The sequence below is a fragment of the Poecile atricapillus genome, chromosome 13 (genome assembly GCF_030490865.1).
Source record: "Poecile atricapillus isolate bPoeAtr1 chromosome 13, bPoeAtr1.hap1, whole genome shotgun sequence".
Lineage (NCBI taxonomy): Eukaryota > Metazoa > Chordata > Aves > Passeriformes > Paridae > Poecile > Poecile atricapillus.
The window spans coordinates 17,625,289-17,636,680 of NC_081261.1; the positions used below are offsets into that span (position 1 = coordinate 17,625,289).

The window sequence follows — 11,392 nt, forward strand, 5'->3', positions numbered from 1 at the left end:
TTTTAAGGGAATGAGGGGGGGATGAGTGATCTGTCAGCTGCTCCTCTAGAAGCATTTCTCATATTTGTGATTTAGACAAATTCCTGGGGCACATCAGGTTTGTATTAGGGCTAGGTATAATTCTCTCCAAATTGCATAATGGGAGACAATTGAAGGAGCAAATACGTGGAAAACAAAATGGAAAGTCAGTTTTCCCTTGAAGCAGACACGTTTTCCTAGAATTGGGATGTCACAGTCACACTCCACTTCTCTCTTTACTGAGGGTTCAGTCAGTTTTAATCTTGGAGGAGCTGCAGAGGTGCCTGCTACTGCTTTGGAAATTAGGATTACATAATCCTAGTATGGAATAGGCTTTTCCAAACAAACTGCCAGTCTGCCAGCTTCTCCCCAGCTTTCCATGCTTTCTCCATTTGAGGAGAATCCAGGGGAAATAGCTAAACAGATGGCCAGTTCTGGTGAAAGCATCCCAGCCTGCCCAGGTGCTGCAGGTGTTGGCCTGGAGTTCTGGGCACATGTTCTCTCACAGTTGTGTTAGGATCTTCCTGTCCAAACCCCCACATTTCTTTGAATCCACCATCGATTTTTCAACAAGGAATAAAGCTGATTAAGACCTGAAAATCATGCTGGTTCTGATGTGAAATAGTTTGCAACTTTTTAAGGCATGTCAGGTCTCTCTCCTTAAAAATACCTCTCAGAATGAAAATGTTGAGAATTACTCTTCCACAGATTTCAGGTGGGGGGAGGAAAGCAAGTTTGGGTTATTCAAAACCTTACAGTTCCTGTTGAGCTTTATTTTTAATCAGGGTTTTAGGTACTTTCAGGAGGGTTTCATATCTGAAAACTTCTTTCCAAGGTGTATAAGTACAATTAATGGTTGATATTCAGGGTAGGGCAAGGGAAGGCTCAGGAAATCCCTTCACCCACGTGTTGGACTCAGCAGTTCTGTGATGTTGGTCACCCAGGTGAGGCTGGACAAGGCACCACATGAGCTCCTGGTCTCATCTTTGCAGCTTTTGTTGTTGTTAGTTACATAAATATGAGGAGAAACATTCCAGAATCTTATCTCTGTCATGGCTCCTTGGGAAATTGGCATTAAGGCTGGTTGACCACGATTTCCTTCATAAACACAGCCTTTGTCATGACAAATTACAGAAGTGCTAATGGTAATTTCATTGTGGTTTGTGTGTATTTACTGGAAGCAGGAGAAGAGGTTTGTTTTTTGTCCTTCAGATTCAAGGATGGTGTGTGTAAAAGTGGGAAGCTGGGGGGGTGTGGGACAGTCCTGCTGCAGCCTGAGGCCCATCTCCTGTTTTTGCCCTCTGCTCAGACTATAGAATCCAACTGGAGGTGTGGGAGGCACAACTTGCAAAGGATCCAGTGCCGCTCTGAGAACAGCAAGGGGGTCTACTGTTTACAGTATGATGATGAGAAGATCATCAGTGGCCTACGAGATAACTCCATTAAGGTGAGCACTTCCCTTTGTCCTTCCCTGGCCGTGGCTGGGGCTCTGCCCTGCAAGCTGCCTGTGCTTCCTTGGTGGCTCTTGGTGGGCCAGTGTCTGTGTGTGGTTGGCCAGGGCAAAGCCCCCAGCTGCACTCTGGAAGCTTGGGGCACTGCCAGGGATCACTTCATTGACTCCAAAGATGTGAAATCTGTTCCCCCAGGAGGGGAGATCTCTGTCTGCCACTGGCCTTGTGGCTGTTTCACTGCCAGGACTTTACTTCCTTGCTCATCTTCCCAGGCACTTTTTTCAGCCAGTCAGGATTTGATCTCCTCATGGTGCTTGGTTATTTCACTGTTCTCTCAAAAACTTACACCAAGACTTCCTTAAGCTGAAGGGAAGGACCAGGCCCACAGATGGGACAGACTCACCCCTCATGGAGTCTCTGCTTTTCCTCCTTTCTTTGAAGCTGTTAAAATATCCATGTCTTGGATCTGTGTTCTTGATGTTGATAAACTGTTTACCCTTCTTGTTTCTAACAGATTTGGGACAAAACAAGCTTGGAATGTTTGAAAGTATTAACGGGACATACTGGCTCAGTTCTTTGTCTGCAATATGATGAAAGAGTTATTGTAACTGGATCTTCAGATTCTACAGTGAGGTGAGTGTTAAGTTCTTGCACAAAAATAATTTGAGTATCAGAGCTGGGAATATTTTCAATAATCTCTAAATATCAGAAAACATCCCTAAAATGAATGTGATATTTGTATTCCAGAAGCAAGATACTCATACTTGGCAAAAGATCATATTAAATAAATTTTTTTCCAAATCTGTTTTGTTCTTTTAGCATTAGGAATTTTGAAGGAATATGACCTGAGGGATTCAAGGCATATCCTGAAGTTTTGGAGTGGTTGATGGCCAGCTATACAATAATTTCTTCAGTTAGGGTTTCTTGTAGTGCCCTCTGATGCGTTGTAGTTGTGCTTGTTACTGAGAGGGTGTTCACTGCCTGACTGCAGTTCTGCTGGCAGTGAGGACACCTCCAGCACCCATCTCCTGCCTTGCCCAAGCCCTGTCCCGTGGGGCCTGGGCCAGGCTGGTGCCTGGGATAACCCCGTTGTGTCCCGCAGAGTCTGGGATGTAAATACCGGCGAGGTTCTGAACACGCTCATCCACCACAACGAGGCCGTGCTGCATCTGAGGTTCAGCAATGGGCTGATGGTGACGTGCTCCAAGGACAGGTCCATCGCCGTGTGGGACATGGCCTCCCCCACGGACATCACCCTGCGCCGCGTCCTGGTGGGACACCGCGCCGCCGTCAACGTGGTGGACTTCGACGACAAGTACATCGTGTCTGCCTCGGGGGACAGGACCATCAAGGTGAGTGAGTGGCACAGCTCTGCCCCAGGGCCTTCCTGCTGGCTCTCGGTGAGCAGCGTCCTCTTGCTGGCTCTCGGTGACTTTGGGCACACAACTGCACTGGAATATTTTCATGGCTTCTGCTGTACAAGTGCAGGAAAGCAAAGCTCATTTGCTGTTTGAGCTCTTTGTCTCGAGATGGTTGCTTTGTTAAATGTGGCACGCCCTGTGCCTTTTTCCAGTGGTATTTTTAATTTCACTTGGCAGTTCTGTCCAGACATGAAATTCCTCAGCAGTGCCTTTCCTTACCACGCCTTCCCAGCGGCTCAGCCAGGCTGTGCCATGTCTGGAAGATTCAGAGGCTGGATTTGAAGGCTGTTACATACCAGAAGATTTGAGTTACCCAGAGTGCACTAATATAACAAAGGCATTTCCACCCTGCCCTCTCTGAACCAGAACTGCCTTAGCCTGGGCCAAGAAGTTCTTGGCAGTTCCATGTCCAAATCCCTGCCAAGAGATCCTGCTGCACTCTGTGTTGGAAAATGAGCCACTTGATACTCTGCATTACAATTTCAATTACAGTTCATTAAAAATGGGCAAAGTTGATTGAGTCCTTTAATGTTAAGACCAAGCTTAAAGGCCATTAGGGTCTTCTAAGAGCTTCCTAGTAATTTCTTTGGTTAAAAAAATGTGAGGGTTTTGTGTTTGATAACTCCAGTTTTAAAAAGTGTTCTTAACTTCAGGAATGTAATTGAGGTTTTGAAATCATTTGGGGCAATCTCTGCCACCTGAAAATATTTTATATACAACCCCCAGTTCTGTCAGTGCCATGGCAGTGCCCGTGGCTCTGTCCCTGCTGCGTCCCCGCTGGTGCCTGGGCCCTGCTCTTTGCCCCTGAGGATGCTCTGCAGGTTTTCACTCCTCTGTCAGCCTCAAGCCTGTCAGTGTGTGTGAATTTCTAGTGGCCTGTCATGCAGTGCAGAAGGCCTGTTTGGTGCAGCTCTCAGGAGTTTGTCTGTGTCCAGGTGTGGAGCACCAGCACATGTGAATTCGTGCGGACCCTGAACGGGCACAAGCGCGGCATCGCCTGCCTGCAGTACCGGGACCGCCTGGTGGTCAGTGGCTCCTCGGACAACACCATCAGGTGGGTGCCAGCAGCTGCTGGCCCTGTGTGACGGGCCTGCTGTCCTGGAAACAGGATTTCCCTCAACTCATGCTGCAAAACCTCCTTGGCATGGCTTGCCATTGGAGCAGATGGTTTATGAATGGGGCTTACCTCAGTGTAGGAGTAAACATTTCACAACCCTGTGAAAGAGTGGGACACTGAGGTTTCAGAGTGAACAAAACCTCTTATCTACTGCCCTGTCACCTTGTCATCTGCTGGGAGAGATGGGGAAGACATTGCTGCCTGGTTTTCTTATTTTCTGAACTTCTCATCAATGATTTACAGAAAATAGAAAAAACTCTGTTAGGATTTCTCAGAAGAGCACACATCTGAGCTTTACTTGGATGTGATTTTGAGTGATTACATGAATTTTGATATGTGTACTGCAGCTGCTCTGAGTGACACCTTTTTAAACAAATTACATACCTCCCACAGCAAACCAGGCAGTAGCTGCTTAACCCTGGGTGTGGGAATCAGCCTTTCTCCTGTGTTCTCCCCAGGCTCTGGGACATTGAATGTGGTGCCTGTTTAAGAGTATTAGAAGGCCATGAAGAGCTGGTTCGGTGCATCAGGTTCGACAACAAGAGGATTGTTAGTGGAGCCTATGATGGGTAGGTCTGAAAGCAGTTCCCAGAATTTTGCCTTGCTCTTGTGGGGCTCTCAGGAGTCTGCAGACCATTCCTGTGGGGCTGAGGGCAGGACTCCTCTCCAGAGCACCCCTGGCTTGCTCAGTGTCTGCAGTGCATCATGGATTCATGGCACTTGCATCCATACCCAAGTTCTCCATTTCTTTCTATGCCTGGAGAGTTACTGAAAACAATTCTGGAGCTGAATTTGGCTGCAGCCTTTTGTTTGGGCTCAGTGTCTGCCTAGGGTTGGTGGGCCCAGCTTCATTCCCATGTGGCAGAAGGGGCTGTCATTGTCAGCATGGTCAGCTTGTCTGTCACAGCCATCACAGAGCCATCACTGCTGCTGCAAAGAAACACAAAGCCACCTGGCTTTACAAGTATTCCTCACAATGTGCTTGGTCCTGAGGGAGTAGCTGTAGGGAAAACCTGGCAAGCTTTCCGGGGCTTTGGATGTTGTTTTCTGTGTTTTCATAATGATTTTCTTCTCTTACTTTTAGGAAAATTAAAGTTTGGGACTTGCAAGCTGCTCTTGACCCTCGTGCCCCAGCAAGTACGTTATGCTTGCGTACGTTAGTGGTAAGTAAAAATTTAATTAATTTGGGGTTGTCTGGGGTGTTTTAGTGCATTATTGTGGGATAGGTGGGAATGCCAGGATGGTTTATGAAGTCTAAAGGGCTTAAGAATGAAGAAAAATTTATTATCCTATCTTGAATGATTTGTATCGGGGCTTAAATGAAAGATCACGTTTTTTTGATTTGAGATTCTCAGATACTCTTAAAAGAAAAAGAAATCATCATGATACTGTGTCACATCACTCTGGTTATTGGTATATTTCCCTAATATCGCTGTAGGACTGGTTTTAAATTTCCTCTTATTAAAAAAGGGGCAAGAATCTTGTGAGCCTTTCCCAAACTTTTCTCCCAACCCTTCACTTTGGAAGGAAGAGCTGGGAAGGGAGAAGGGAGGCTGAGTCCAACAGATTGCCACAGGAACTCTCAGCCCTTCAGAGGACTGTCATATTTAAGCTTAAGTTGCCCAAGTTACATTTTTCTTTGTAATGAGGGGTTTGGCTTGTGACAGCAGACTTAATTAAAAATAGATGGGGGAATGAATTCCTTGTTCTTTTCACCCAAATGCATGTGGAGCTTTACTTCAGGAGTCAGTTTGACAAGCTCATAGCATCTCAGTCTGTAGGTGATGCATGTGCTTGGCCCTTCCAGAGAAGGGCTTATGTGGCTGGAAATGCTTCTCCTTTGTCTTTTTCTTCAGTACTCTTGATATAGAGATGAGATTTAACTATTCTTTTATTCAGTTTTAGTGAAAGAGTTGTTTGTTTCTGTGTTCTGTGGGTATCCTGTAGCTCAGGTTGAAGTTTGGGATCACTCTGCTAGCTTGGACTAGTTCTCCAATAAAGGCAGAGTCCTCACTTAAAGTTTAATGGAAGTGGATAAACAGGACTAAGGGAAGAGCCTTTTCTGGACTTCTTGTGCCACTTGGGGATTTGTTGGACAAGCTGCTGGAGCATGTGCTCCTCTTCCTATGGCAGTGTTTGAATTCCTGGCTGCTGGTATGTGAGCCCTGAGGATCCTCTCAGCAGGGTGCAGCTGTGATGGGCTGGTTTGGAGTTGCACAAAAATGGAATTAGCAGAGAATTCTGCAGGAGAAGGAGCCCTGGCAGAGCATCAGTGCCAGCCAGGGGCCAAAATTGCTGCTCCTTGGTGGACAGACAGCTTCTGTCTGGAATAATCTCAGCCTGTGGCTGGGCTGGCCCCACTGAGGGAGGCTCAGGGTGGAGCACTGGATTTGGGAGCCGTGTGTTTTCTGTAATTAATTTACATACAAAAGCAGCTTTTCTTCAATCTGTGTGTAATTATGAAGGTTTTTCAGCACAGCAGGGTTTGAGCACACCTTGTGTGTCCAGACCCCTGTGTGATACCAGTGCACTGCAGTGTTTCCCTCTTGCCTTGCTGACTGCTTGCCTCTTGCCCACAGGAACATTCAGGACGTGTCTTTAGGCTCCAGTTTGATGAATTTCAGATCATTAGTAGTTCCCATGACGATACAATTCTGATTTGGGATTTCTTAAATGTGCCACCGAGTGCCCAGAACGAGACCCGCTCTCCATCTAGAACATACACCTACATCTCCAGATAACAGTCTGCACTTTACTGCCCTCAGAAGGTAAGGTTCCCTCTGCCAGGGGCTTCTGCTGCTCTCATCCTGCACTCTTGGCTCTTGTGCACAGCTCGCTCTGCCTGGCCCAGAGGCACAGCTGGGACCACACAGCCCCCAGGTCCTGCTGTTGGTAACAGTCCCTTAACAGTGATTTCCTCTGCTGCAGAGATGCTGTGATGTCACTTTTTGACAGGTTTGTCTGACTTCAGAATCCAAGACCCCTAAATCTACATAAAATTATGGTCAAACAGCTAATATTTCATTATGACATTTAATGAAACAGTTTTATAAGCTTTCAAACATCACAGTCTTGTGAGTTTTGAAGCAGCCCTGCACACGTTTTTACAGGCTTTGCAATGTGAGGCTCTTCAAAGTGGATCAGTTTTGACAGTCCTGGCAGTTGGCTGTGAGAGTTTCATTGCTTTCTCTTGAATTCCTGTTGTTTATTGTAACATGATAGAAATTGTTACCATATGATAGTCTAATATTCTGATATTAAGCATTAGGCCTTGGGCTGAGGGAAGGGAAGTCAAGGGGAAGTGCCTAAGGATGTTTTAACCTTTCAATGGAATGTCATATCAGAAGAAGGATGTCCACTGAGGATGGTTTTGGGAAGTGGCAGGTAAAATCAAAGCTCAGATTTAATTACACTCAGACCTTACACTGCCTCCAAGCTGATAGCAGAGCCATCAGACTGGAAATGGGAATATCAAAGTACTTGAGGTTTTTATCTGTTTTCCTAGAAGCTGCTCATGTATTAAAGCAGCTGCCCTTGCCTTCTGTGCAGAACTCTTCCTGTGCAGTGTGAGGAAGAAATGCCCTGGCCATTTTGGGCTGGGTTTGGGGGGCTGAGCTGGAGGGTCCCTGGCTGTGCCCACCAGGGCTGGGCCTGTGGCTCTGTGTGAGGAAACTGCCTGTGGCTCTCTGCCGAGGAGCAGAGCCTGGCTCCTGCTGCAGTGGGGCTCAGAGCCCACCCCAGAGTCCCTGGGGCAGCTCCCCTGCAGGAGGGGCTGCAGGGGGGAGCTCCTGGCTGTCCTGCACCAGTGTCCCCTCCTGCTCGTGCCCTGCCCTGCCCCTCCCAGCCTGGCTAAAAGGCTGCTGCTGAGCACCTGGGGATGCTGCTTGCTGAGAGCCTCATCTCAGTTCACTTGTCTTTTGTCTTTTGCAGGGTTCCACGGTCTTGAACTACTGGATTTTTGGCTACTACATGCCTGAAGATGATTGACAGCTAAAGTCAGAATTGGTTCTAGATGCTGTGTAGATGCAAAGCAGCACAATTCTATATCTAAATTTCTTAATCTTTCCTGCTCTCAGTGGTCGTCTTTGAATTTGCTACAAATTCACTGACTCGGAGTAGATGAATTTCAGAAGCCTATCCTTCCCTGCTGTGAGAAATCCAAAGCTTCACATGTAAATTGTCCGTAGAAACTGAACTCTGATGGCTTGTTTTTCAGATATAAATCAGAAGTCAAGAAAGGACTTGGCCTAATTTATATTGCTTTGCACTTTTGTCTGACTTTAAAGAAAAAAAAACAACAAACATTCTCCAGTGAAATTTGGGTGCCAAACACATGCCCAGAATGTACAGAGCTTTGCTTTCCAGTCACCACTGTCCTTTAGGCGTTCCCCATGGCAGGTTCAGAGCCCGTTCTGTTCCATAGGTGTACGTTGGACTCTTAGAAATATTTCTGAGTTTCTCAGTAATATTTTTGGATTACAGTTTACTTGTTTCTGCACCAATAATTTCTTTTAAATTAAAGATTCCCTGTAATTCAGGCTAGGTTATCTGAACTAGTTGTATAGCACTGTCTTTTCCTTTGCCCTGTGCTCTGTACTCGCCGTCCTGCGCTTCCTGATGTTTGCTGTAGTCCCCGTCCTTCCCCGTGTGCTCCCCTCATCTCGGATACTGTGTAAGCATGTAGATACCTTGTACATACAGCAGAGCCTCTGGTGCCAGCCTCGGGCTGTCCTGACACTACACACTAACACTCAGCGTGGTGGCACTTGGCAGCAGGATGTCCTGACCCCTGGCACTGGCGGTGACATGATTACCTAGACATTGTCTCTGCAAAAGGAGGTTTTCAGTATTCATTAGTTGGGTTTTTGTTTTCGTTTCATTTTTGGTTGTTTGGTTTTTTTGTTTTTTGGTTTTTTTTTTTTTAATGGGAACTACATATTTTAAAATGTAATTTCTAAACTTTTTAAAAATTAAAAACTGTTTAATTTATGTTCTGTATCTTATATTTTTGTGCCGCGGGATTTGCAGCTGTGTCTCTAACACCAGTGGGGCCTCGCAGCCCGCGCTGATGTCCTCGGTAGCATTAGTTTGGCTGCTCAGTGGAGAAGATACCATGGGCCAAAGTTCCATTATTTATGTTTGGTTTGTGACAGTCGCTGATGGTGAGAGGAGCCCGTTCCAGCCCCCGCTCTGCTTCCTGTGCATCCCTGTGTGATCCCGGAGGATGGGCTGCCGTGTCCTGGCTCCTCCAGGCTTGTGTCGGGAGCCTCCACAGCTGCAGTTCCCGTGTCCCTGGCACTGTGCTCACACAGCCCTGTCCTGGGGCAGGAGCACACCTGGAGCGCTGCAAAGTGAATTGTCCCTGGGCGTGGGCTCCGTGTGTGGGGCGGGCAGGGCTGGCCCGGCTGTGCTGTCACTGCTGTCTGGCTGTCTGTCTGTCTTTCTGTGCTGCCAGCAGCTCGTGGCTCTGCTGGCTCGCTGCCTTTCCCTGTGCGGTGCCGAGGGGCAGCGCGAGGTGTCACCAGCCCGGCCCCTCCCGGGGGCCCTGCAGGGCTCCCCTCCCCTCCCCGTCTTGCCCCAGCTATTTATTCCTCCAGATGAGCGAATGTGGTGAAGTCCAGAAGAGCAAACTCGCTCCTGAGCGTCCATGAGGTCACTTTTTGGTAAGCTTGACAGTAGTTCGTGCAAGTGTCTTACTTTACCCTTCTCATCTAATAGCTTTAATATTAAACTGTTTAAAAGAGATCTGTCGCAGCCCTGAAGAAAAAGGTTCTTTGTTTCTGAGGAGCGGAGTCCTTTTTTAAAAATGCATGTGTAAGATTTAAATTCCTGTTTTTCCTTGGGAGATAATGGTATTTGAACATGCAGTCAAAACTTCTTTGTGCTTCGTGTAACATAGCAGTGGACTTTTGTGATTGGCACCCAAGGAACTCGACTCCTGGGATTCATGGTAGTGATCCTGGCTGCACTCTGGACTTTGTTTTGCTAACCATAATTGAGCAACTGTACATTACTGCGATATTAATGTTTCAAAGCACTGGGATAGTCTAATTCTAACTTGTAATTATGTTTGCCAATTATCTGTTTGGAAAGTTGGTGTATGAACAGCTTCTTGAAACTGTTAAATTGTACAGATATCGTTCATGATCTAAAGCTTTGTACTGTGGAATGTGCTTAATAAAAAAACGTTTGAACTTAATTTGTCACATGAATGGGTGAGTGAGGTCACCTCAGCAGTGTGGGTGTGAGTTAAGGATGGGTTGGAGCAGCCTGGCTGGGGAGTCCCTGCCCAAGGAATGCCCTTCCAGCCCAACCCCAGTGGGAGGCACGGGGTGCGTGGAGCCCAAACCCGTCTGCTGCAGCCCAGCTCCTGCTCTGGCACGGGGAGTGGCAGCTGCTGGGCCACCCTTTCCTTTCTTGGGGGCAAACTGGGAGGAGCAGAGGGAACTGGAGCCCATTCACCCATCACAGAGGTCTGAACCCCACTGCCTCTGCAGGATCATCCCCAGGATTCTTACTTTACCAAGAATGCAGATAGAATTTTTAAACTGCTACCCATCTCTTGGCTTGTTGAAGCAACCTCCATGCCTTGAGCTGAGCAGAATCTTCCAGGGCTTGCTCTGAGCCAGGAAAAGCTTTGCCTTGGGCTTTCCTCAGCTGCTCTGCAGTGACTTGTGCAGCGTTGGCTTTGGTGGGTGTCCATGGGAAGCACTGACCGGGAATTGTTTTGGAGGTGCCATAAACTCTGCTGAAAATACAGCTTTGTCTCAGCTTTGGCAAGGCCAGGCCTCGGGACCGACCGCAGGGCAGGGCCTTCTCCTCACCCCGCTCAGCTCTGGGCAGGGGAGCTGAGCTGGCAGCAGCGGTGCTGCCCTCGGGCTGAGGCTGCCAGGAGCTGAGTCCTGTGCCCTGCCTGCTGCCACGAGTGCAGGGGGAGCAGGGGGAGCACAGCAGGGTGAGCATGGTGAGCACAGCAGGGTGAACAGAGCAGGGTGAGCACAGGAGGGTGAACACAGCAGGGTGAGCAGGGGGAGCACAGCAGGGTGAGCACAGCAGGGTGAGCACAGCATGAGTGCAGTGTGGGCAGTGTGAGTGCACTGTGAGTGAATGCAGCCTGGATGAGCTGGGATGGCTTCTGAAGGCCTTGCTGGGTATCATTATCCAAATAAGCCACGAGAGCTCTGGGATGGATCTGCAGTGTAAACCTTGAGGTCAGGCTCGAATGTTCCAGCTCACCTGGGTGGCCTCTGGGTTTGGTTTTCTGTGGGTTTTCCCGTGCAGTTGCAGCCTTGGCAGCTTGGCTGTTCATTCCCTCCAGAGAAGTCGTGGAGGCCCTGCTCCCCTGGGTGCTCCCACCCATCCTGGAGGGATTTGGGGCCCCTTTG

At 48.0% G+C, this 11,392-nt stretch overlaps 1 protein-coding gene across 4 annotated transcripts in view; it reads left to right on the forward strand.

Annotated features, from left to right (window-relative positions):
• FBXW11 (F-box and WD repeat domain containing 11) overlaps nt 1-10,206 on the forward strand; it is a 54,529-nt gene extending 44,323 nt beyond the window's left edge. For all 4 annotated transcript variants that reach the window (XM_058848529.1, XM_058848528.1, XM_058848527.1 and 1 more), the window contains 8 exons: nt 1,328-1,465; nt 1,984-2,102; nt 2,572-2,821; nt 3,826-3,944; nt 4,466-4,576; nt 5,092-5,170; nt 6,587-6,775; nt 7,938-10,206. In XM_058848529.1, the coding sequence (XP_058704512.1) occupies nt 1,328-1,465; nt 1,984-2,102; nt 2,572-2,821; nt 3,826-3,944; nt 4,466-4,576; nt 5,092-5,170; nt 6,587-6,748 (978 nt within the window). In that variant the 3' untranslated portion in view covers nt 6,749-6,775; nt 7,938-10,206. The remainder of the gene's footprint in view (nt 1-1,327; nt 1,466-1,983; nt 2,103-2,571; nt 2,822-3,825; nt 3,945-4,465; nt 4,577-5,091; nt 5,171-6,586; nt 6,776-7,937) is intronic.
• The last annotated feature ends 1,186 nt before the right edge of the window (nt 10,207-11,392 follow it).